The following is a 24,670-nucleotide window of genomic DNA, read 5'->3' as shown; positions in this document are numbered from 1 at the left end:
GGTATTTTGTTACCTGCACAGGTGAGGCCACGCCCATGTAGAGGAAGTCTGTCCCAGCCCAGGAAGAAACAGGAAGTACCGACTGGCTGGTTCAGATACCCCCTTTTTATGTCCACTCTAGGGATGTTGTATTTGACTGCTCTGTGTTTCACATCCCACAATTTAGAACTACTTTTCTTATGTTGCCATTATGTATTTTCCCCCCCCACTGCATGCCACCTTGAGCATGGATTGAACTGTGGAATACAGTCGTACCTCAGGTTACAGCCGTTTCAGGTTGTGTTTTTTCAGGTTACGGACCGTCGAAACCCAGAAGTACTGAAATGGGTTACTTCTGGGTTTTGGTGGTCATGCATGCACAGAAGCGCTAAATCGCACTTTGTGCATGCGCAGAAGCACCGAATCGCAACCCGCAGGTGCGCAGGTGCAGGTTGCGAACGCTGCAGGTTGTGAACGTGCATCCCGCACGGATCACGTTCGCAACCGAAGCGTCCACTGTAGTGGCATTCAAATAAAAATATGTATGTATGCTTGTATCCTAGGATCTGCTCAGCCGAACCTTCGTTCTTGGCCTGGGAGGTGGGTGGGAGACCTTTGAGCACAAGGTGGGAAGATTAGCCAAGGCCGCAATGTGTGGGGCAGCCTTTGAGGGGCAGCTGCTCCTCCCCAGGTTTGCCTCTTTTCTTGTAGGAATCCCTGCCCCTCCCCAAGAATAGCCTTAGCCTTCAGCTTCCCCCATAGCTGTCAACGTTTCCCCTTTTAAAAGAGAAATTCCCTTATTCCAAATAGGATTCCTCGCAAGAAAAGGGAAAAGTTGACAGCTATGGCTTCCCCTATAGAGAATGGAGCAAGTTTACCCACCTCCCAGCCTTCCGGTGGGCTGTATCTGTATAGGGCAGGCACTTAATAGCTTGCCGTGGGGGTGCGGGGGTCTTGCAGCTGAGTACGAGGCAGGATTAAATCATTTAAAATCTGATGATATTGGTTTTCATTTATGTATAGTATAGATGTTTCCTTTTTCCTTTTTGTTTGTCGGTTTTTGGTATGTATGTTCGTCGCTTTTTGTGTTTTTGTGCCATCTTCAAATACAGAAAAGTGTTAAAAATAAATAAATAAACAGTTTGAAATTGCAATGACAACAGAAACCATAAATGGAACAAGAGAGCAATCACAAACGCTAATAAAATACCTAAATCTAAACATGGGTTTAGTGAGCAAAGTGACCCCTTCGCTCCAGGAACAGAGGAAGCTGCCAAGCCATTGGTCCATCTACTTCAGTGTTGTCTACACTAACTGGCAGAATTGTTTCTCTAGGATTTCAGGCAGGCATCTCTCACAGTCTTACCTGGAGATGCCAGCAGGGATCTCACCTGGGGCCAATGCTCTGCCAATGTTCCTTGGCTTTTGCCCGGTTAGAGTGCAAGCAGGTTATTTCAGGGGACAAGTCTGATAATGAACCCACGACAAGAAGCTCGGGCCAAGAGACTCTTTCGCCTACCTGTCGGATGGACGGCATGTAAATATTAAAATCATTATTATCATTACCCGGCTTCTTGCAGGCGTGCTCACATTCCGAGAGAGATTCAAACCGGTTCTCGTTGCCCTCGCAGCCTCCGTAAATGAACACTTCGCACGTTTTAGTGGCGGGGTTGTAATAGTACCTGGGCCTGGCTGCCTTGCAGGGTCCTGTCTCCTTAGGCAGCTTGCAGATATCTGGAAGGATGTGAGAGGGACAGGCAAGAAGTTGCTTGGGCAAGAGTACTGGGAAATAATTCATAATGAACTGAAAAAAAAAAAGTTTAAAAGTACTTTCCCAAAAAAGAGTCCTTTTTGTTGAGGATAATTCAGATGGAAATTCCCAGGTGTCAAAAAAGGTTATTTATGTATGCCCCTACTACGGCCCGTGTTTTGTTAGCCCCCAGATGGAAATTGAGCAAAGTCCCAGCTATAGAAGAATGGCAACTTAAACTGTTGAAATATGCACAGCTTGCGGACCTAACATATAGAAAATAAGAGAACAAGAAGAACATACGTTTAAAGAAGATTGGAAAATGTTTATTTGATATGTGGAGGAATATTGTGTTTATTTGTAAACGTGGGCAGCATAGAGATAAATTCAGCAGTGTAAATAAGTTTTGCTGGATTTAAGAATGGAATACTGAATGGTTTAGTTTATATAAAATATGCAGGTATTTATGTTGTGCAAAATGAACTGTGGAAAGAGAGGAAGGGAAGTTATTGATATTTCAAGGTTGTTTAAGGGAATATTCTAAAATGTAAAACAGAAATTTAATTTAAAAAAATTGTGTGTGTGTGTGTGTGTGTGTGTGTGTGTGTGTGTCTGTCTTGGGCCTGGGTGCAGAGAGCACAGAGTTGAACTTTGGAAATCGCTTCTGTGTGGGGCTGTGATGGCCACCAACTTGGCTGGCTTTAAAACAGGATTGGGCCAAAAGAAATAAAACCATTCAATAAATCAGAAAGCAAAAAATGTGCAGTTTAAAAGATTAAAAAGAAAATAAGAAAATAATAAAGTACTTTAAAAATCCAAAAAGCAGAGGGAAGAAATAAGAAATAAAAAGATAAAAATGTTTCCCAAAGGAGGCACTTGGTTGCCCAGCCTAAGAATAGGATGCTGGACTAGATGAGCCCCTGGCCTGAGCCAGAAGGCCTCTTCTCATGTTCCTAGGATGCTCATGCTCACACCGGTACCGCCACCAACCCCACTCTATTCTTCTGTTTTTAAATCATTTTAGCAGATTTTAGTGCTGTAATCTCCTCTTGCTGTAACCCAGGACATGAGACCTTATATTGAGAAGGACTTAAGAAATGAAAGTAAAAGCAACAAGAGCAGAAATAACAGCAGTAAAGATAAGGTGGTCCACCCCAAGCGCATTTAAAGTAGGAAACCAAAATATTTTCTTTTGTGAAATGCTAAGTGGGGTGCAGATTCTGGGCAAGGACTGCAGATTTCTAGGGCTGCCCCAGGAGGTTGGCTGTGCATTGATGCAGCTTGTATCACCAGCAAATATCATAGGATCATAGGATCTCACAACTGTAGAGTTGTAAGGGACCTCCGAGGGTCATCTAGACCAACCCCCCCGCAATGCAGGACTCACAGCTAAAGAGCCCCTGACCGATGACTACCTGTCCACTGCACAATGCTCCCCACTTTGTCAATAATAATAATAATAATAATAATAATAAAATTTATTATTTATCCCCCACCTATCTCCTCTGCTCCCCTTCCTTGGTCTGACCTGGGTTGCGGCATCTCCAAATGCATTCCATCTGGGTCTCAAACTGGTTGTCGTTCCCTCCGCAGCCTCCGTAATGAAACATCTCGCAAGTCTTGTTTTGCGGGTTGTAATAGAATTTGGGGAAGAGGGCCATACAGGGGCCAGAATCCACAGGGAGCTTGCAGATATCTGTGGGTGCAGAACAGAGAGGGGGGACAAAACAGAAAGTCTCTCAGGCGTCCCCACGGAAATGAAGCAACGCCAACAGCCAAATCCTGCACATTGCAGAAGTGAGCATGCCTGGGGTGTGTGACGCACTCTGGAGCCAGAATCTCTGGTCCCCCACTGACTCAACCAATTTGGCAAGCTGGCATTTCTATACCACATGGAAAGAGAGGGGCTTTTCAGTTGCCCCCAATGAAGTTAAAGGGAGCACCAAACAACAGGGAGTATTTACAGCTAGAGAGAGACAGTGTAGCACAGTGGTTAGAGTGGTTAGACTAGGACCTGGGAGACACCAGCACTCAAATCCCCACTCAGCCATGAAGCTCACTGTTATACAAAAATCTCCAAATGGGTCCGAACTTCAATATCTCAAACTCCTGGTAGAGGACAAGGATCTGGAGATTACGCTAAGGGTGGCCAAATTCTGTGTGACTGCCATAAAACTTAGGGAACAAGCTGTACTACCAAAATGATTAAGGTTTTAAATGATAATTTTTGGTTATATTTTAGTGATCAAGATTTTATATATACACACACACACACCCACACCCACACACCCTGTATTTTTTACTGTATAAGACGCACCAGACCACAAGACACACCTAGTTTTTGGAGGAGTAAAACAAGAAAAAAATATTCTGAATCCCAGAAGCCAGAACAGCAAGAGGGATCGCTGCTCAGTGAAAGCAGCGATCCCTCTTGCTGTTCTGGCTTCTGGGATATGCTTCCTGCATTTGCTCCATAAGACGCACACACATTTCCCCTTACTTTTTAGGAGGGGAAAAGTGAGTCTTATAGAGCAAAAAATTTGGTATATTTTAATTGCCGCTACATCTGAATTGTCTCTGTTGTACTCAATTGCAATTCAATTGAGTTTTATGATTTTCCTGATATTGTAAGTGTCCCGGAACTGATCTGTGACCGTAATAATAAAATTCATTCATTCACTGGGTGGACCTTGGGCCAGTCACTTCCTCTCAGCCCAGAGGGTTATTGTGGGGATTGAATGATGAAGGGGGAGAAACTTGAGCTCCTTTTTCTCCAAGGGAAGGGTGTGAATGCAATTAGTAATGCATTATGCCAATAAAGGCCCTAAAGCACTGGTAAGTATTTGCACCACTGTGACATCTGTTTATTTTGAGCATTCACATATTGCTCATTTAAAAGCAAACAGTGTTGAACCAGTAAAAACCAACCCAGTAAGACAGAAGTTGCCCCATAAGAAGCTACGGGGCTAGAAGGTAGGGAAACGATCCCCAAGTCTGCCCACCTTTGCTCCCGCAGGTGTCCAGGCATTCCTCCATGGTCGCAAACCGGTTGGCGTTGCCTTGGCAGCCTCCATAGGGAAAGGGCAAGCAGGTCTCCTTTGACGGAGAGTAGTGGTACATGCGGGAGTAATCGAGACACGGACCCGAATCTGGGGGCAGCACACAGATATCTGCCAGCAGAGAGCCGAGAGGAGGAGTCAGCAGTCCCCACCTTCCCTTCATAAGAACATAATGTGAGCCTGCTGTGGTGGTCACATGGGATTACTATGAGGAATTATGAAAATATGGAGCAAGCCATATTATGTTATGTGAGCTGGTCTTTGACCGTAGTAAATTATCTATCTCACCTTGCCATTGTAACCTACTCCGTCCACCCCCCAAGATGATCAAGGCAAAATGAATGATATGCCTCCTGTGGCAGGGAGCTCCACCGTTTAACTGTGCGCTGCTTGAAGAAGGAGACATTTGGAGTATAACAGAACGGGCTACTTCAGGGATATTACAGTGCTGCTGATTGTACGCATTGTTGCGCTTAACGAATACCTAGAATGTGAGAAAACCCTGCCGGATGAGGCCAATGGCCCAACTCATCCAGCCTCCTGTTCTCCTAGTGGCCAGCCAGGTTTCCCGCAAGCAGGATTCGACCACAAGAGCGACTCTCCTCCCTCCTGTGGTTTCCTGGAACTGGCTTCCTCTAACCATGGAGGCAGAGCAGAGCCATCATGTCTAGCGGCCGTCAATAGCCGCCTCCTCCTGATTTGTCTGTTTTAATATGGTGTGCCTCCCCCTCTTTTTCCTGCATTTTAAAGGCCTTGTCTTCCACATTGTTGGGCACTTTTTCTTTGGAAAGTACAGTCATGCCTCGGGTTACAGACACTTCAGGTGGTGTGATTTCGGGTTGCACACCTCTCCGAACCTGGAAGTACCAGAACGGATTATTTTTGGGTTTCGGCACTTGCGCATGCGCAGAAGCACTAAATTGCACTTTGCACATGCGCAGAAGTGCCGAATCGCAACCCGTGCGTGCGCGGATGCGGCGTTGCGGGTTGCGAATGTGCTTCCCGCATGGATCACGTTCGCAACCCGAGCGTCCACTGTACAATGACGATGACAGCTGCATTGGCAGGAGTCCCTCCTTACCCGGGTTCCAGCACTGCTGTTTGCATCCCTCCAGAGTCTCGAACCTGTTGAGGTTTCCCCCGCAGCCTCCGTAAACAAAGGGAAGGCAGGACTGGTTGGAGTGGTTATAGTAGAACATGGGGAAGTAGGCATCACAGGGACCGGGCTCTACTGGGAGCTTGCAGATCTCTGCCGTCGCAGAAGAAACAAAGCCTCGTCAGAACAAGGGCACCGTGGGAACTGTGAAAGAGTGTCATGCCCACCCCTCTTAAAAGAGCTGCCCCAATTGGGGTCTAAACGTAAAGGTAAACGGACCCCTGACCATTAGGTCCAGTCACAGACGACTCTGGGGTTGCGGCGCTCATCTCGCTTTATTGGCTGAGGGAACTGGCATACAGCTTCCGGGTCATGTGGCCAGCATGACTAAGCCGCTTCTGGCGAACCAGAGCAGCGCACGGAAACGCCGTTTACCTTCCTGCCAGAGCGGTACCTATTGATCTACTTGCACTTTGACGTGCTTTCGAACTGCTAGGTTGGCAGGCGTTGGGACCGAGCAGCGGGAGCGCACCCCGCCGCAGGGATTCGAACCGCCGACCTTTCGATCGGCAAGCCCTAGGCGCTGAGGCTTTTACCCACAGCGCCACCTGCGTTGGGTCTAGTCGATGGTAAATGTATCAACAGGAATCTGCAAGTTTCTTGCATAGTCCCCCCCCCCCTAGAATTGCATCATAGAATTGTAGAGTTGGAAGGGACCTGTGATGGCTTGGGAATCCGATTCAGAGGCTGAACCAGAGGAATCCCAGCCTGCACAGGAGCCCCCACCTCCAGGGCCGGCTGAACTGGGGCAGGGCCTGGATTCTGAAGCGCCTGCACCTGTGCTGGATCCTCAGGAGCAGGCACCAGGTGAATCCACTCTGGCTCCAGAGGTGGCTGAGGACTCAGTGCCTGCAGGTGAGTCTCCCCCTGGGCCCAGTAACCCTTCAGCCTCTCCTGAGCTGCAGAGGCTCAGGGCAGAGAGGCGAAGGGAACTGGTTTCTCCCAGGAGGAGTGCTCGCCTTAAGGCCAGGAGAGGCGGGTCTCCTGGGGGCCGGGACCGCCCCTGGCCTCAGAGAAAATAAAGGCCAGTCAGCCCAGTCCCAGGTTGCGGGAGCAACGTCAATGAAGAGCTGTCTCGGCCAGCACCCAGTCCTGTTCCCCCAGAGTTCCTGTCCTTGCCCGGCCTCCAGCTATGGACCCCGCTTTGCCCGAGGAGGACTGTCTGCCGACCCTCAGCTCAGGTCCTGGACCTCGCCCCACGGTAACCTCCCCCCTGGACCAGCACAGGACCCAATGATTCATTGGAGGTCTTTCAGCAGAGGTTGCGGGGGGTGGAGTGCATCTGTCAGTGATCTTTTAGCAATAATTCATTGATTGGGCTACTAGATGACCCTTGGGATCCCTTCCCACTCTGCCAATTCTAGGATTCAATTCTAGGATCATCACCATCATTATATTCATTTGTACCCCACCTTCCCCCAGATGGAGACCCAAGGCAGTCTACAGATGAAATAGAAATTGCTAAAAACATGGACTTCCGGTTTGCCGCAGCCATCGGCAAGAAGCGTGGAAGAATGGAGTAAATTTATGGACTACCGTATATAAGTGAGAACTGTAGAAATTTGAAGACGTTAGCAGGGCTGAAATAAATCTTATGACATGGACTAGATATTCCTAAGGAACTGTGGATTAGAGACTGGAATAAGAAAACCTGCTGAAGGGAGGGAGGGAAGTCAATGCTTAGAAGAGCGGAAAGAAAGATAGATGTAAAAGGATATGAATTATCAGTGTATTTTGTTTGTGTATATGAAATGAAAACCTAATAAAAAGCATATTAAAAAAAGAGAGAAATTGTTAAAAACATAGACGGGAATCATTAAAAAGCAAATCACGAATTAGAATTATCTAGCCATGATCTATTAAAACACGCAGATAATTGCAATAAAAACAGCACAGCACCAGCCCTTTCCTTAAAGATAGTCAGTTCCCAAAAGCCCGTGGGAACAAGGACAGCAAGATGGGAGCCAACCTAGCTTCTTGAGGCAGGGAGTTCCAAAGTTGCCTGGGAGCAAATACAACAGAGAAGGCCTTCTCCCACATCCCCACCAATTATGCCTGTGCGGGTGCTGAGAATGGTCTCCCCCAAAGATCTCAGAGGCTGGGCAGGTTTGTATGGCAAGGAGAGAGTCTTTCAGACTTCTTAAGTCCACGGCAGCAAGGCTCCCCTTCGACAGCCAAGCCTTGCTGCTTCTCCCTCGGGGTCTCACCAGGGTACAGGCAGGTGCTCCGGCATTGCTCCAGTGTCCGGAACCGGTTCTCGTTGCCATCACAGCCCTGGTAGGTGAAGCGCTCGCAGGTTTTGTTGGCGTAGTTGTAGTAGTAGCTGAGCTTGTGGTTATTGCAGCTGCCGCTGTCCTGTGGGAGCTTGCAGATATCTGGGGAACAGGAGAGAAGAGGGGAGGAGATAGGAGGGACCTGGGTTTTATCCCCACCATCTCCAGCCGAAATGTTACACTTCTGACTGCAAGCCAGATACCCCTCTGGGGTTCTGTTGACACAGAGACCCAGGCGTTTCCTAAAACTGGCACTTGATGGAGCCATAGAAAGCCATGGAATATTATTCAAGTTGTGGTGATTCAGGCAATAAAAATGACAAGGGTATGTAGCAACTCCTCTAGGAAGAAAAGTTGCAGCATTTGGCATGCTACAACAGCGGCAAGAGTCTTGATAGCACAAGGATGGAGGAACGAGGAAATCCCAACGAAAGAACAGCGGCAAGAAAAACTGATGAGTTACGCAGAGCTGGCAAAATTGACCTACAAATTGAGGGACAAGGACAACTGTGCCTTTAAGGAAGAATGGGAGCTTTTTACAAATTAACTAAAAAGACAACAAAATGAATTGGACTCCTTGGCAGGTTTTGAATACACATACACAAATTTATTGGTTGATAACAGGGGAGATACCTGCAGATTATGTAAGGATATGTATAATTTCATAACATGCAGAGAATAATATGTGCTGAGAAATCAGAGAGAGGAGCTGAGGGAGGTCTCGGGGGGGGGGAGGGTTAGAGGGGGAAAATAATGAATATATGTTTTGATAATTTGTTATGTTGAAATTGTTAATATAAATGTTTTTTTTTTAAAGAAAAGTTGCAGCATTTGGGACTTTTCAGTTTAGAGAAAAGAAGTGATGTAATAGATAGGTCCAATGTGTGGCTCGAGACCTTTGGCAACATTTGACAGCCACCCAGCCTTTGCACCATCATCCCAAAGCCAGGTAAGTGAGGTGCTGGGCTTTGGGAAGGAGGCACGAGGCTCTGGCAGGATCCTGGCATCTCCCCTCCTTCTTCCCAAAGCCTAGTTAGTGCTTAGGCAGCTTTGGGAAGGAAGAGGGAGGGCTCTAGGACTCTGCCAGAGCCTGAGTCTCCTTCCCAAAGTCCAGCACCCTAGGAAGGCTGGAGGGGGGCATTAATTTTTGGCTTTCCTCGCCCTCAACCTGTGTGACAAGGGAGTGTGCAGCCTGCGGTTTCTGTGTCCAAGTACACTTGCAGCCCACTTTGTATGGACTTGTGGACATGCAATGAAGCCAGATGTTGGAAGAGTCAGGGCAGTTAAATGAAAGTCCTTCTTCACCCAGTGCATAGTTCTACAGTTTAGCTCCCTCACACAGGAAGCGGTACCTGCATCTCCCTCTCGTTTCCATCTGCCTGCATTTGCCTCTCACCTGGGTTTCTGCAGGTCCGAAGACACTGCTCCTGAGTGGAGAACCGGTTGCCGTTTCCTTCGCAGCCGCCATAAATGAACACCTGACAAGTCCTGTTGCTGGGTGAGTAGTAGAACATGGGCTGGTAGCTTTTGCACCGACCTGGGTCCATGGGGAGGCTGCAGATATCTGCCACCAGAAACCAAAGAGGCATCAGAGGAGGGCAGTTCAAGAGAGTGGGGTGGGGAAACTGTGGGTGGGTGGGGGTCTGGGGAGGAGACTTCACGACTGAACGGCAATGTCACTACCCGGAATTTCAGCGAGCGGAAGAGTATCAGCTTGTGAGAAGAGGCCTTGTAAGATCCAGGAGGGGAGAAAGTGGGGCAGGTGGCTCCTGAGATCATAGAATCATAGAGCTGGAAAGGAACCCTGAGGTTCATCTAGTCCAACCCCCTAAAATGCAAGAATCTCAATTAAAATCACTGGCTGGAGAATGGTTTTCTGAAGTCCAACATCTACAGTTGTTTTAGCTATTTGAAGGGGTCCAGATCTCCCACCCAAGGATGCACTGTTCTCATCACAATTAATTTAAAAATAGCTTTGAAAACCCCTTCTCTGCTTGGCCTCTAGCATTGACGAAGAGTTCTGAAGATCCTGAAAGCTTGCAAACAATTACATATGTTGAATTTTGATTGGCCTAATATGAGTTTAGGATGGCTTAGGAACTGCTATACTTACTCCCCTTGCTTTCTCCACTGTGCTTTGAAATGAACTGCCTTGAGATCTTATGATGAAGGCCAGGATATAAAATTAATAAGTTAAATAAATAAAGTATCCATGACAGATGGCCACCCAACCTCTGCTTAAAAACTTCCAATGTTCAAGAGTCCACCGCCTTTTGAGGGATTCCTTCCTGATGTTTGGTTGGAATCTCCTTCCTTGTAACTCGAATCTACTGGTTCAGGTCAGGGGCGGAGTAAGGGGGGGGGTGCGGTGGGTGCTGTCCGCCCCAGGTGTCCCCACTGACAAAATGCTGGCTGGCACTCAGTGTGGTGCCTGCAGCATGCCTGAGCCACGCATCTCTCCTGGGAGTGACAAGGTGGCTTAGGCACGCGCAGGCTCCCTGCTGCCCCAAATGGTCTGCCCGCCACCTCCCCCTCACCTGTAGGGTGGCTGAGTGGGAGGAGGCAGGCAGACTCCTCGGAGGCCCCGCAAAGCGTCCTGCCCTGGTTCGCTTCGCCGCCGTGTGAAGGTCATGCGTGCTGACCCAGGCGCCTGATTGGCTTGCTCCACTGCTGGTTCAGGTCCTCCTTCCAGGTATGTAGGTCCATCTTCCAGGTATGTAGGAAACGACTGTTGGCATTTGATGGCATACACAATGTTAGACGATGAGCAATTAAATAGTCCCAACATTGTCCTCCTGGACAATGACAGTTCTCTTTCTCAAGCTCTGGGAGGAAGACCTTTCATTGCCGACAGACAGCCACCCAATCTTAAACAACTCCTAACCCACAATAATACTACAACCAGACTTAACACGGACACTGGCACCAGAGCCTGCAATAAACCCAGATGCCAACTTTGCTGCCACATACACCTGGACAACACCATTACTGGCCACAACAATATCACACATACCATCTCGGGACTATTTAATTGCTCATCGTCTAACATTGTGTATGCCATCAAATGCCAACAGTGTCCTTCAGCTCTCTATATTGGACAAACAGGCCAAACTTTACGCCAAAGAATAAACAGACATAAATCTGACATCAGGAATCACAAGACAGAGAAACCAGTAGGAGAACACTTCAGTCTCCCAGGACATTCTATACAAGATCTCAAAGTAGCTGTTCTATTACAAAGGAATTTCAGAAATAGACTGGAAAGAGAAGCTGCTGAATTGCAACTTATTACCAAACTTAAAACCATGGAGAGACCTGGTCTGAACAAAGACATTGGATTCTTATCTCATTATACATGACAAAGCCATTTTTCACCTTCTCACCCCTTGCTTTTTCCTGTAAGACCTATTGCAGTCGTTAAGAGTCGTCAACAGGCTCATCACAGCTATCTGCCAATCACCCAATCCCACCACCCTTCTGAGTAATACCCCTCCCCACCTTCTCACTATATAGAAGGGTCTGATGACTTCTGTTTCAGTGTATCTGAAGAAGTGTGCATGCACACGAAAGCTCATACCAAGAACTAACTTAGTTGGTCTTTAAGGTGCTACTGGAAGGAATTTTTTTATTTTTTTTTTACTATGGCAGACCAACACGGCTACCTATCTGTAACCAGAATCTTCCCTGGTATTGATGTCAGACTGATTGGGCGGTAATTATTTGGGTCCTCTCTTTTCCCCTTTTTGAAAATAGGGACAACATTTGCCCTCCTCCAGTCTGCCGGGACTTCGCCTGTTCTCCAGGAATTCTCAAAGATGACTGCCAGTGGTTCTGAGATCACATCTGCCAGTTCTTTTAATACTCTTGGATGCAGTTCATCTGGCCCTGGAGACTTGAATACATCTAAACTAGCCAAGTATTCTTGTACTATCTCCTTAGTTATTCTGGGCTGTGTTTCCTCTGCTGAATCATTTGCTCCAAATTCTTCAGGTTGGGCATTGTTTTCTTTATCGGCGAAGACTGAGGCAAAGAAGGCATTGAGGAGTTCAGCCCTTTCTGTGTCCCCTGTTTGCATTTCACCAGCTTCTCCTCCGAGTGACCCCACTGTTTCTTTGTTCTTCCTTTTGCTACAAACATACCCATAAAAGCCTTTTTTGTTGCTTTTAACCTCTCTAGCAAGCCTGAGTTCATTCTGTGCTTTAGCTTTTCTGACTTTGTGTCTACACATGCTGGCTATTTGTTTGAATTCCTCTTTGGTGGTTTCCCCCCTTTTCCATTTTTTGTACACATCCTTTTTTAATCTTAACTCAGTTAAAAGTTCTTTAGATAGCCACCCTGGCTTCTTTAGGCACCTTCCATGTTTCCGTCTCATTGGTATTGCCTGAAGTTGTGCTTTTACTATCTCCCTCTTAACAAACTCCCAGCCATCATGAACTCCCTTTCCTTTTAGTATTACTGTCCATGGGATCTCACCCAGCACTTCCCTAAGTTTTATGAAGTCGGCTTTCTTAAAGTCAAGAAATTGAGTCCTAGTATGCTTGGCTGCTCCTTTCCGCTGTATAGTAAACTTCAGAAGAGCATGATCACTCGCGCCTAATGATCCTTCCACTTCTACCCCACTAACCAGGTCATCAACATTGGTTAGGACCAGATCTAAAATGGCTGTTCCTCTTGTTGCTTCTCCCACTTTCTGGACAAGGAAGTTGTCTGCAAGGCCAGTGAGGAATCTGTTTGACCTTATGCTCTTGGCTGAGTTTGACATCCAGCAAATATCCGGGTAATTGAAGTCCCCCATTACTACTATCTCCCTTCCTTTTGCATGCTTGGCCATCTGTTCCAGGAAGGCATCATCTATGTCCTCCGTTTGGCTTGGGGATCTATAGTAAACTCCCACAATGAGGTCCCTGTTATTCTTCTCTCCCTTAATTTTGACCCAAATGCTCTCACTTTGGCTTTGAGGTTCTAAATCTTGGATCTCTTCACAGGTATACACATCCCTGACATATAACGCCACTCCTCCTCCTTTCTTGTCTGGTCTGTTTCTCTGAAATAGATTGTATCCCTCCATTATTACATTCCCGTCGTGGGACTTATCCCACCAGGTTTCAGTGATGCCTATTATATCATATTTAGTTTGCTGTATCAAGAGCTCAAGCTCATCCTGTTTATTTCCCATGCTTTGAGCATTAGTGTACAGACATTGAAGTCCATTAATCATTCCCCCGTGTCTCTTATTTAAGGGTTTTTTCCTCCCACCACTAGGTCTGCGTGCTGTTTGCTCCATTTGGTATATGACATTTGGATGATCATCTTCATCAATTGATAGACTCCTACCTTCAGGAGCACTGTCTCCCTTCCCCACATTAGTCAGTTTAAAGCCCTCCTGATGAGGTTTCTGAGAGTTTTGGCAAAAACATTCCTCCCAACCGTTGTGAGGTGCAGCCCATCGCTTGCCAGAAGTCCATCTTCAAGAAACTGCAGTCCGTGATCTAAGAATCCAAACCGTTCCTGTTTACACCATTTGCGAAGCCAGCTGTTCACTTCCACTATTTTTCCCTCTCTCCCTGGGCCACGTCGTTCAACTGGGAGGACAGATGAGATGACAATTTGTGCATTTAATTGCTTCAATTTCCTGCCCAGAGCCTCATAGTCTCTTTTGATCTTCTGGAGGCTTGCAGTGTCATTGGTTCCCACATGAACCAAGAGGAAGGGGTATTTGTCAGTGGGTTTTATGATTCCTTGCAATCGTTCAGTTACATCTTGGATCTTAACCTCGGGGAGACAGCACACTTCCCGAGACATCTTGTCAGGCCCACAGATCACTGCTTCTGTTCCCCTCAGTAGGGAATCCCATATCATCACTACACGCCTCCTCTTAGGTTTGGTAAGATGGCTTTCATATCACCTCTCCATGATGCAGGACTAAGGAGGAAACTGGTCATTTTTATTTTGTTTCCATTTTCATGGGAAATCTCCGACATCCCTCAGTGCAAGGCACTAACCCGCCTTCCCTTTGTGCAAGCAGCAAAGTGATGTGGCCTTGTGGCCTTGGAAACCCAGGTACTCTCCAAAACTCATCCTGGATATAGGATTGCAACCAGTGTAAACCAGTACCTCCAATATCCACCCCATTAATTCGGCTCAGAAAGATGCCACGGTGAATGGAATTAAAAGTTGTTGAGATATGAAGGAACACCTAGATGGCCACCCCCTTCCTTTCCCTGTCCTGCTCCCAAGAAGGCTGAACAGGGCCAGTTCAGCCCCATAACCAGGCCTGAACCCAGACAGAGATGAGCCAAGATGACCTGTTTCATCTAAGAGTACTTTCAATTCTTGCTCTGCCTGCAACTCTCTTGACCACTTTCCATAAAATTTGCAACCAGGTGATGGTTGTCAACAGCCAGTGGGTCTGATTTTTTCCAGTCAGAATGAATGCTCAGTAAACCAGACCATCGCATGACCTCCATGGGAATTTTGTGCAGAGAGATCATTCGCTTCTCCTGATTCATTCATTGCCGAAAAATTCATTCATTACTGATTCACACTGAGGCTGTTAATATTGTGCATATGGAAGCAAATGGGATGAATGCAAGCAAACTCTTCTTGAAATAAAAAATACTCCAGTCCAAAAATATGGTTCAAAAGCTTTACTTCAGAACTTAACTCCAAAACAAACTTAGAACAATAAAGTTACACTCAGATAGATGCATAATATTTTATGTTGATCCCAACAGGTAAAATATCTTAGATTATGAATATCTCCCATCCAGAGCTGAAATCAAAGCTCTTCCTCTCTTGCAAACAACCTCCATCATTAGCCTGAGATTGTTTTCCTAGAGTGAGAGAAGTTCTTTCTCTTCAGTGGCTTCAGATCAAAGACTAGCACACCCAAAACTGAGACCTACAGATTAACATACGCATAGGCTGGCGATTGCATCATTTTCATATGATTTACGTTAAATACCAGTCTCACTTAATCATTAGCTGTTAGGCTCTCTACTTAGCGTCAATGGAATTTTCCATGCCTTGCTACACAGTATACATAGACACATTACAGAGTCATTTTCCATTTCAGTGTACAATTAAACAATTATACTTAACAATTCACCCATCCATCCGTTCCCGATCTGCAAACCAACCTTCTAACAGAGCTCGACATCTCACCTACCAACTTCCCCACAGACGTCCATGCAATCCTTCCTGGTGTAGAAGCGATTGGAGTTCCCTTCGCAGCCGCTGTACTTGAACCTCCTGCACCTCTTGGTGTGGGCGTAGTAGTAGAAGTAATCCAAGGACAAAGTGCAGGAGCCAGGATCCCTGGGGAGGTTGCAGAGATCTGCCGGAAAACAGAAGGAAGGAAGCAGGGCAGGTTGAAATAATGGGAGACCACCATCTTGACCTCAGAGAGGAATGAACCAAGCATAATCATCATCATGATAACAATAATTTATTATTTACCGTATTTTTTGCTCTATAAGACTCACTTTTCCCATCCTTAAAAGTAAGGGGAAATGTGTGTGCGTCTTATGGAGCGAATGCAGGCTGTGCAGCTATCACAGAAGCCAGAACACTGTGCAGCGATCCACTGTGCAGCGATCCCTCTTGCTGTTCTGGCTTCTGAGATTCAGAATATATATATTTTTTGTTTTCCTCCTCCAAAAACTAGGTGCGTCTTGTGGTCTGGTGCATCTTATAGAGCGAAAAATATGGTATACCCCGCCCATCTGGCTGGGCTTCCCCAGCCACTCTGGGTGGCTTCCAACAAAATATTAAAATACCGTAATACATCAAACATTAAAAGCTTCCCTAAAGAGGGCTGCCTTCAGATGTCTTCTAAAAGTCTGGTAGTTGTTTATCTCTTTGACATCTGGTGGGAGGGCATTCCACAGGGCGGGCACCACCACCGAGAAGGCCCTCTGCCTGGTTCCCTGTAACTTGGCTTCTCGCAGCGAGGGAACCGCCAAAAGGCCCTCGGCGCTGGACCTCAGTGTCCGGGCAGAACGATGGAGCCCTGTGGCTTCATCAGAACTGGCAGGGATCGTAATTTGGTTTGTGAGGCTGTTCCCTTCCCCCAACAAGCCAAGCCCACGTGCCCCACAGGTAGGTGATACCAGGTGTAGGGCAGGTAAAGGTGCCTTAAAATGTGCTCTGAAACAGTCCTCGGAGGGGCTTGGATTGGGCCCCTTTTATTGATTTACGTATTCCTTAAAATTTATACACTGCTTGATTGTAAGAACAAACACACCTCAGTATGGTTTACAAAAAAAGAGAAAACGATATAACTATTGAAAAATCAACAGCAACTACTTGAGACATTCAAAAAGTTAAAGAGCAATAGGCTAACAACAGATTAGACCTTACACCAACCTTCTAAACATCTGGGCAGATTTGTCTAAGAAACATTTTTAGCAGGTGCTGGAAAAGGTACCGTGAAAGCACTTGCCTGAGACCAACAGGCAGGGAGTTCCAAAGTGTAGCTGCTGCCACGAGTTCTTGTAAATGCAGATCAGGGAGCAGCACCTGTTCCACCACTTGAAGTGTGTTGTGGTTCTGGACTGTCAGTAGTTAACACTCCAGGAGCGTTCTTATCAACTGGGTGCACTGCCCACAGGATCCGTGCTTTTTTCCTTTGATCTGTGCTCTGTGGGAGCTGAGCTCTCTCTGGAGAGCAGTCTGTCTGAGAATGTTAGCAAGCTCGTTTCGGTTTTTGTTAAGAGGCAGAAAGCTGCGAACATGCAGCTAGATTCTGTAGGTTTTCTTTTCTGTTTCGAATGCTTCTAAATAAAGAGTTTTAGATTAGAAGCACTAGTGTCGAGCTGAGTTATTGAGGACACCACGTCGACACAGACAAGCCATTTTATGCTGTGTGTGAACTCTGCTATTATCTGGCAACTGAGGAGAGTGGCAGCGTGCGGAGTGGAAGAGTGTGGGCGCCATTGGAAGTTTGTTGGAGTGGCAATAAATCAAATTTATTGCAGGGCCGTTGCAGCAGACTCTGTGGGTCAAAAGATATACGACCCAACAAACTTTAACAAAGTGGTTGGGTGGGCATATTTGGGGTAAGGCAATCTTGTAGTAAACTGGTCCCAAGCCCTTAAATTGGGCATCAGATGCAATGTTCCCCACCAGGGCGGATTCTGCTCAGTAGCTTTCAATCAGAGCTCCCAAGCCGAGTCGATCCCAGATGAAAGACAGGCTCAAAATCAGTTCCCATCAGTGGATCAAGCTCTGCAAGGAATATCTGCACTCTGGAGTTTCCCACTGGGAACTGGGGAGTGTGGCCAATTCCGGCCAAAAGTGGACCTTGAAGACAAAGCCAATTATTATTGTATTGCTGTAGTTGTGATTAATTAAATTTGTATACTGCCTGTTATCTGCATGTCTCAGGGCAGTTCACAAGTGTGTTCAGGACCCAGTGGAATCCACTATACTCCAGAGTATGGATCGTTTGAGATCCTGCTCTGCAGAGTAGCTGTGACTTGCGCTTTGGTGCAAAACAAACATGGGGAATGTCTGGCAACTGCCAGGTAGGCAGACGGGTTTTAAAAGGCAGAGAAAAAGCCCAGAGCAGATCACCATCTCCAGCTCAAGAACTCTGCTGGTCCATTTCCCAGTACCTTTCTCAAGGTTGACACACTTGCGGGCGCATCCTGTGAAGCAGCATTTCTGTGTGTGGTCACATCCCCGGTCGTCCTCGCATTCGTTAGTGCAAGAGGGAAACTGTCCCAGGGCATCTATCTTTGGGCACACTCCAGGATTTTCTGGGAAGAGAAGGGCTGGTCATTAAAATCACATCAAACCAAAACGCCCAGTAAAATAGATATAATAATAATAATAATAATAATAATAATAATAATAATAATAATTGTGGGGGTGCAGATATCCAGAGTGTGGGGGTGTCAGGTGGGATTGCTATGAGGAATTATGAAATATGGAGCAAGCCATTGTGTCCGCGATGAAAGGATTGCGTTGACTGGGTTTGATTCATTGACAATAGTTTCTGATCGAATCCCACAAGCCTCTCCACCTCTGCCATTTGCTTTCTCTATGCCTGACAGGGCACATATAAGCATTCTAAAACACAGGCCAGTTACTTCATCAGGTCATAAAGATAGTAGGTAGCTTCTCTGATGTAGCTGTTGTTAGTTTTGTTAATCTTAGGGCCAGGAAGAGAGTTCAGGAAGAGAGTTCACAAGGAGATGGTAAATACTGTTTACTGTTGTTTATGACCTCTGGAGTTTCCTAAAAGCATGCCCTTTCGCTTCCTCTTTTATTTACTCTGAACTACATATGCATGTTCAAGTAGGAAATAGTTTCTTTGTAGTTAAAATAATTTCTTCTGATCTGACTTTGTCCCATGTGGGGGTTTTGAAATGCTCAGAGGAAATCTGATTGGTTCTAACGAACACTGTGTGAAAAGTTCTTTTGTGAATAAAACGACCTGGGCCGAGGGGTGGAGAGGAATTATTATATGCACTCCTCCCAGAGTCTTGCTGGTCAAGCCTCGTGTGTATTTTATTAATCAGAGTCCAATCCTTCCTTGCTTTGGGAACGCTACAAACAACAACAACAACAACAACAATGGCCTGTTCATCTGGGTGGGTTGCCCAAGCTGCTCTGTTGGATTAATGGGAAACACTTAAGCAGAATCTGAGCAGAAGAGCAACTCTTTTCCGTCCTGCAATTTCTAGCAACTGGCATTCAGAAACATTGCTGTTTCCAGCTGTGGTGGGCAGAGCAGAGCAGAGCCATCCTATCTAGCAGCCATTGATAGCTCTCTCCTCCTCCGTGAATCTGCCTAATCCAGTTGGTGGCCATCACTGCCTCCTGTGGGAGGGAGTTCCACAGTTTAACTCTGCACTGCATGAAGAAGGACTTTTCCCCTCTGTTCTGAATCTTCCGATGACGTCCCTCTTCCCTGGATGCCCACGAGTTTTAGTGCCATGAGAGATGGAGTGCGAAGGCAAACCTTGCACCAGACACGCAACAGTATGTCAAGGAGTGTTGCACCTGCTTTCCCTGACCTTTTGCCTTCCTGGCTAGGAAACAGGGTTTTCCCCCAGACCTTTTGTCCTCTCACAATTTGTTTGCTAGACATATCGCTTGGCTAGAGCATGACGGGGGATGCAGACATAATCAAGTATCAGGGGGAACATTTGAGGGAAACACCTGCTGACATGTGTATTTGCTAACACTGGAAATGTGCTTAGATGGAAATGCATTAACTTCAGGGTGGTTTCATGACTGTTTCCATTTGTTGACTTCTGCTAATAAAAGGAGCCTCTGCAGAGCTAGCTGGCAGTTTGCTTGGAGCATGCTTGACAGCGTGCTTCTTCTTCTTCTTCTTCTTTTTTTTTTTGCTATCCATTCCCTTAATCTTTATTGATTTTCAATATAAATTAAAAAACAAAACAACGCACACATATAAACCAACGCACACATATAAACCAACAGAAACGAAAGAAAAAAGAAAAAAAAAGAAAAAACACACAAATAAACACATACATATATCCAATTACAACATTACATTAAGGACTTCCCTCCATCACGGTTTGAGCTCTATTTTAACCTTATCTCCCTGCAGTTTGTTCTCCCTGCAGCGTGCTTCTGCATAGCTCACCTGCATTCAACTTCCTGTTGTCTCCGTTATTCCTACAATGGAGGAAAACTTTTCCTATTTACTCACTCCAGGCCATACTTAATTATATAAAACTTCAGTTCTGTGTCACCTCTTACGTTTTCACCAAGCTAAAGGTAAAGGTGAAGGGACCCCTGACCATTAGGTCCAGTCGTGACCGACTCTGGGGCTTATTTCACTTCACTGGCCGAGGGAGCCGGTGTACAGCTTCTGGGTCATGTGGCCAGCATGACTAACCCGCTTCTGGCAGTGCACAGAAACACCATTTACCTTCCCGCTGGAGTGGTACCTATTTATCTACTTGCACTTTGACGTGCTTTCGAACTGCTAGGTTGGCAGGAGCTGGGATCGAGCAACGGGAACTCACCCCGTTGCGGGGATTCGAACTGCCGACCTACTGATCAGCAAATCCTAGGCTCTGTGGTTTAACCCACAGCACCACCCATTTCCCTTTCTCCAAGCTAAAAAGCCCCAAATGCTGCAAGCTTTCTTCATTGGTGAGTCAATCGGCTCTGTCCCTATGATAATTGCAGTTATCCATTTCTGAACTCTTCCCAACTCTATCCTTTTTAAGGTAACGCAACCAGAAATGTACACACTATTCCAAATGCAGTTGCACCAAAGGTTTCTTTCGAGACAGTCATGCCATTCCTCCAGAGGACGCTTCCATCCCTTCTCCCAGCCCACCTATGAGTACCAGCAGGGTCTGCCCCTTCCTCCGGCTCTCCTGGCCCCCACTTACCTGGCTCTGCTTCAACGCAGCTGGATAAACAGCCCCAACGGCAGCATTTCTTCCCCCTGCCACACGTTTTGTCGTTGACACACCTGATGCCGCACATTGTAGGGGGGAAGGGGTTGGAGCTGGGGCAGTAGCCGGGATTCACTGAGGGGCAAGGAGAGGGAGCAGATTAGGCCATGAAGAATACATCCTTCCACAATGGTTAACTGAGGACTGTTTTTAATTTTTCATGGTTTTCACTGTATGGCTTTATATTGCTGTAAACCGCTTTGATGTATATTTTCATGACAAATAATAAAGCTAAGGCAAGGAGCCAAATATCTCCTCATTCAGTGGTCCTTAGTTCTGTGAGCCACCCTGAGACCTCTGGGCAGTATATAAATTCTAATTCTAATTCCAACAATAAGAATAATAGTCTGCCCTCTTTCTGAAGAAATGCAGCACTCCCCATTTTTCTTCCCACCATCTGCTGCCACCTACAGAGGACTGTTTTCTAATGAGAAGTGGAAAAGAAGGAGCAAATAGCACAGTTGCCATCAGGAATGTGGCCCTCCAGACCTCTCTATCTGGCCCTTTGGACCCTCTCCAGGAAACCCCCTTCCCTGCACCTGCTTCACATACATCATTTTGTGGCAGGACAGGCATCCGTCCTTGACCTTTGACAACATCCCTGCAAGGGTATGTAGAAAAGGGAACTGTTCAAAAGGTAAATATTGCCTACACTGCTCACCTTTGCCTCTGGCCCCACCCACCCCTGGCATGTGGCCCCTGGAAGGCTGCCCAGAAGGGAATGCGGCCCTCCCCCCCCCCCGTTCCTGGAATCTGGAGACAGAGAGAGCTGATTGCTCTGTGCTGGATCCAAAGATGTAATGAAGGAAGATCTCCTGGAAGTGTGTTAATGCTGTGACTCCTCCATCCTATGCTCAGGTTGAATACCTGTGCAAATCATAGGTGCCAACTCCCTGGGGCCTTGGGTGCCTGAGCACCCACAAAGTTCCCCGTGAAGAGGTTGGGCACCCACAATTTGTTAGAATATTCCGTTCCACCTTAAAAGGAACAGTCATGATTGTTGTGTATCACATGCCTGTTTACACTCCCGCACAGCTTGCTGGGAACTTCCGTTTGTGTAGAGCTTTTGCTTATTCTGTCTTGCTTGGACATGAAAGGGAGAAGACATGTTTTTCCTTTGTCCTGATCTATGTTGAATAAACTGCTTGTAAATACACTTTACATATGCCTCTATCTGCCCTTCCGTTTCGAAGAGTTTGTTATCTCTGCTGGCTTGCGTGCTCAGCTTCTGAAAGGCTTCTGAAGCTCTGAGTCACAGTTTTGATGCAAAACTGAGGACTGGAGTTTGACCGGCTGCCGGCTGGTGGGCTGGAGTCAGCTGGGGGCCTGCCAATTGCCCCTGTTTCCTTGGACGCATCCTAACACAAATTTCAGTGCCAGGGCCATGCACAGGGCATGGCATCCAGGGCCCCATGGTTGCGGGGCCAAGATGGCACTCCTGCTGCAAATTAAAGGCACCACAGTCTCTGCAAACCTTTGTTCCAGGGAATCAGAACCTGTGTAAATGCCTGGAGTCTCACTGGGTTGCTCGTAACAATACAAGATGGTGGGAACGCTGCCCCTGAATACTGGAATTCCCAAAGGCCAATTCCAGAAGGTGTCCAGGCACCACGCTATTAACGTGCACGGACAAAAACTCTGAAACATAGGGAAACTTTCCCCCTAATGAGTTCTCCGTAATTGTAAATATTGAAGCAATTTACAAGCTGAGAAGGGACAAGGGGAGAGGACTCACCATTGATAGGCAACACGCAGCTCCGCTGGCAGCCATATCTGCAACAAATCTGCTCTCCTGGGCAGTTGCTGTCTGTTCTGCACTCAGTGCCACACTCCAGCTCTTGGTGATCCAAGTGGGTGGGGCATCTCATGGCTGGGAGAGAAAGAAACAGCGTCAGTGGAAAGACGGCTGGCGCTCCATGGGAGGCAGGGATGGGGGGAGGACAACTGACCAGCAGCGCAAGAGCCTAACCACAGACAAAGAAGGGAAAGTGGGGAACATACCTGGGGGTGTTGGCAGAGGCACAGGGCGTTCCTCAGATGCTGGTGAACCTGTGGAGAAGGGAGAGATCTCCAAGGATTTGCCCTCAACACAGTTAAAGCAACAGCAGCCCATACCAAGCCAAAGTTCTTCAGGCAACAGCAGTACCTGTGAAAAGAATCTAGGGGTCTTAGTGGACATGAGTCAAACTTAGCAAAGAAATGCTAACGCTATTCTAGGCTATAGTTATAGTTATAACTGGAGGGCAGCCATCTGATCTTATTTTGATTTTAATCTGATTTTACGCTGTGTTTCGGTCGATTGCTGAATTTTATGTCTTAAAAGCTGCCGAGACCACATTAACGATGGTCTTGAAAGACCTACACTGGCTCCCAGTACGTTTATGAGCACAAATCGAAGTGTTGGTGCTGACCTTGAAAGCCCTAAACAGCCTCGGTCCAGTATACCTGAAGGAGCGTCTCCACCCCCATCGTTCTGCCCAGACAATGAGGTCCAGCTCTGAGGGCCTTCTGGTGGTTCCCTCCTTGTGAGAAGCCAAGTTACAGGGAACCAGGCAGAGGGCCTTCTCACGTGTACTGCTGGCATGCCAGGTGCCATCTTGTGAAGAGGCCCCAATAGCGGCACCCTTGGGAGTTTTAGTTTCCATTGCAAAAGGAGGGGGGAGCAGGGTCAGCGGAAAGGCGTTTGGCGCTGCATGGGAGTCAGGGATGGGGGGAAGGGCAACTGACCGGTAGCGCAGGAGCCAGCACACAGACCCAGAAGGGGAAGTGGGGGACATACCAGTGGGTGCTGGGTGTTCCTCAGATGATGATGAACCTGTGGAGAAAGGAGAGATCTCCAAGGATTTGACCTCAACACAGTTAAAGCAACAGCAGCCCATACCAAGCCAAAGTTCTTCAGGCAACAGCAGTACCTGTGAAAAGAATCTAGGGGTCTTAGTGGACATGAGTCAAACTTAACATGAGTCAACAGTTTAATGCAGCAGCACTAGAGGGAGGGGTTTCAGGTGGATTACGGGTGGCGGGGAGGGTTAACACCCCTTCCTACACTCCTGTTCATGATCAGCTCCCCCACCTTCCAAATAACAGCAGCAGCAGCAGCAACTACTGCTATTTGCATTTTGTTTTTGTTTTTTTTAATTTTAATTTTTTATTGGAAATTTTATTTACAACATAACATAAACCCCTACCCCCCCAATACAGATATCCACCCTCACTAAACGTGAACATAACATACAATAAGCATAACATACGACAATACAAACAACCCAATAAAATACTTCCTTTATCCTGTATCTGGCCTCCTTATTTACTTCTTATAAGCTGTTTCCTTTATGAATAATTATTAAGATTTTTCTAATTATAACTTAAATATCCGCAAAGTCTCCTGCAGACATTAATCGAAAAAAGTCCAGGTATGTATTTTAGGGCACTGTTTTGTGAAGTATTCTCTGCATTTCCCCCATGCTTTTCGAAATCCTTGTCTAGTGCGATCTCTAATTGCCTCTGTCAATCTAGCCAGTTCAACTAATCTAGCAGCTGAACTGCAATTTGCATTTTTGAACCCTGCAGATTAAGCACAAAGGTCCCAGCTAGGGCAACATCACACCTAGTTTTCAAGCACAGCTTCAGGGCTTTGCTCCACTCACCTCCCTGAGCTGAGGTAGGTGGCACCCTGGCCCAGAAGGCAAAGAGACCCATGAGGAGGAAGGTGCACTGGGTCGTCTTCTTCTTCTTCATCATCTCCATGGCACTTTGGCCGGCTCCAGCATCTGTTTATTTTATACCTCCCATCAGAAAGATGGGAGGGGGGGAGGAAAGAGAGCACAGTGGCCGGAGCCAGCTCCACCCCTGCTGGAAGAAGGGAGCAGGCTGTGTTGCTGCAGATTCACACACCTGTACACCTGAGCTGCTTCACCTGCCAAGAGAGCCATTGGACGTGCATGGTGGCACACTCCAGTAAGGCGAAGAAACAACACCAGAGTGCAAACCTCATAGAAAAAAATTCT

The 24,670-nt window shown here is 46.8% G+C and overlaps 1 protein-coding gene across 1 annotated transcript in view; it reads right to left on the bottom strand.

Annotated features, from left to right (window-relative positions):
- The window catches only part of LOC307219190 (papilin-like), a gene marked incomplete at its 5' end in the record, with an annotated part of 37,602 nt that extends 13,192 nt beyond the window's left edge, over nucleotides 1–24,410 (bottom strand). Inside the window, 13 exons of the mRNA XM_079982193.1 lie at nucleotides 1,546–1,713; nucleotides 3,258–3,425; nucleotides 4,732–4,899; nucleotides 5,870–6,037; nucleotides 8,152–8,319; nucleotides 9,614–9,781; nucleotides 15,386–15,553; nucleotides 17,835–17,978; nucleotides 20,598–20,738; nucleotides 22,399–22,533; nucleotides 22,665–22,712; nucleotides 23,233–23,478; nucleotides 24,311–24,410. Coding sequence (XP_079838319.1) covers nucleotides 1,546–1,713; nucleotides 3,258–3,425; nucleotides 4,732–4,899; nucleotides 5,870–6,037; nucleotides 8,152–8,319; nucleotides 9,614–9,781; nucleotides 15,386–15,553; nucleotides 17,835–17,978; nucleotides 20,598–20,738; nucleotides 22,399–22,533; nucleotides 22,665–22,712; nucleotides 23,233–23,478; nucleotides 24,311–24,410 — 1,990 coding nt within the window. The remainder of the gene's footprint in view (nucleotides 1–1,545; nucleotides 1,714–3,257; nucleotides 3,426–4,731; nucleotides 4,900–5,869; nucleotides 6,038–8,151; nucleotides 8,320–9,613; nucleotides 9,782–15,385; nucleotides 15,554–17,834; nucleotides 17,979–20,597; nucleotides 20,739–22,398; nucleotides 22,534–22,664; nucleotides 22,713–23,232; nucleotides 23,479–24,310) is intronic.
- Nucleotides 24,411–24,670: the final 260 nt, after the last annotated feature.

The sequence above is a fragment of the Podarcis cretensis genome, assembly GCF_951804945.1.
Source record: "Podarcis cretensis genome assembly, chromosome: 6".
NCBI classification, from domain to species: domain Eukaryota; kingdom Metazoa; phylum Chordata; class Lepidosauria; order Squamata; family Lacertidae; genus Podarcis; species Podarcis cretensis.
Note: the sequence above shows the minus strand (reverse complement) of the source record. Positions and strands in the feature narration are given on the sequence as shown.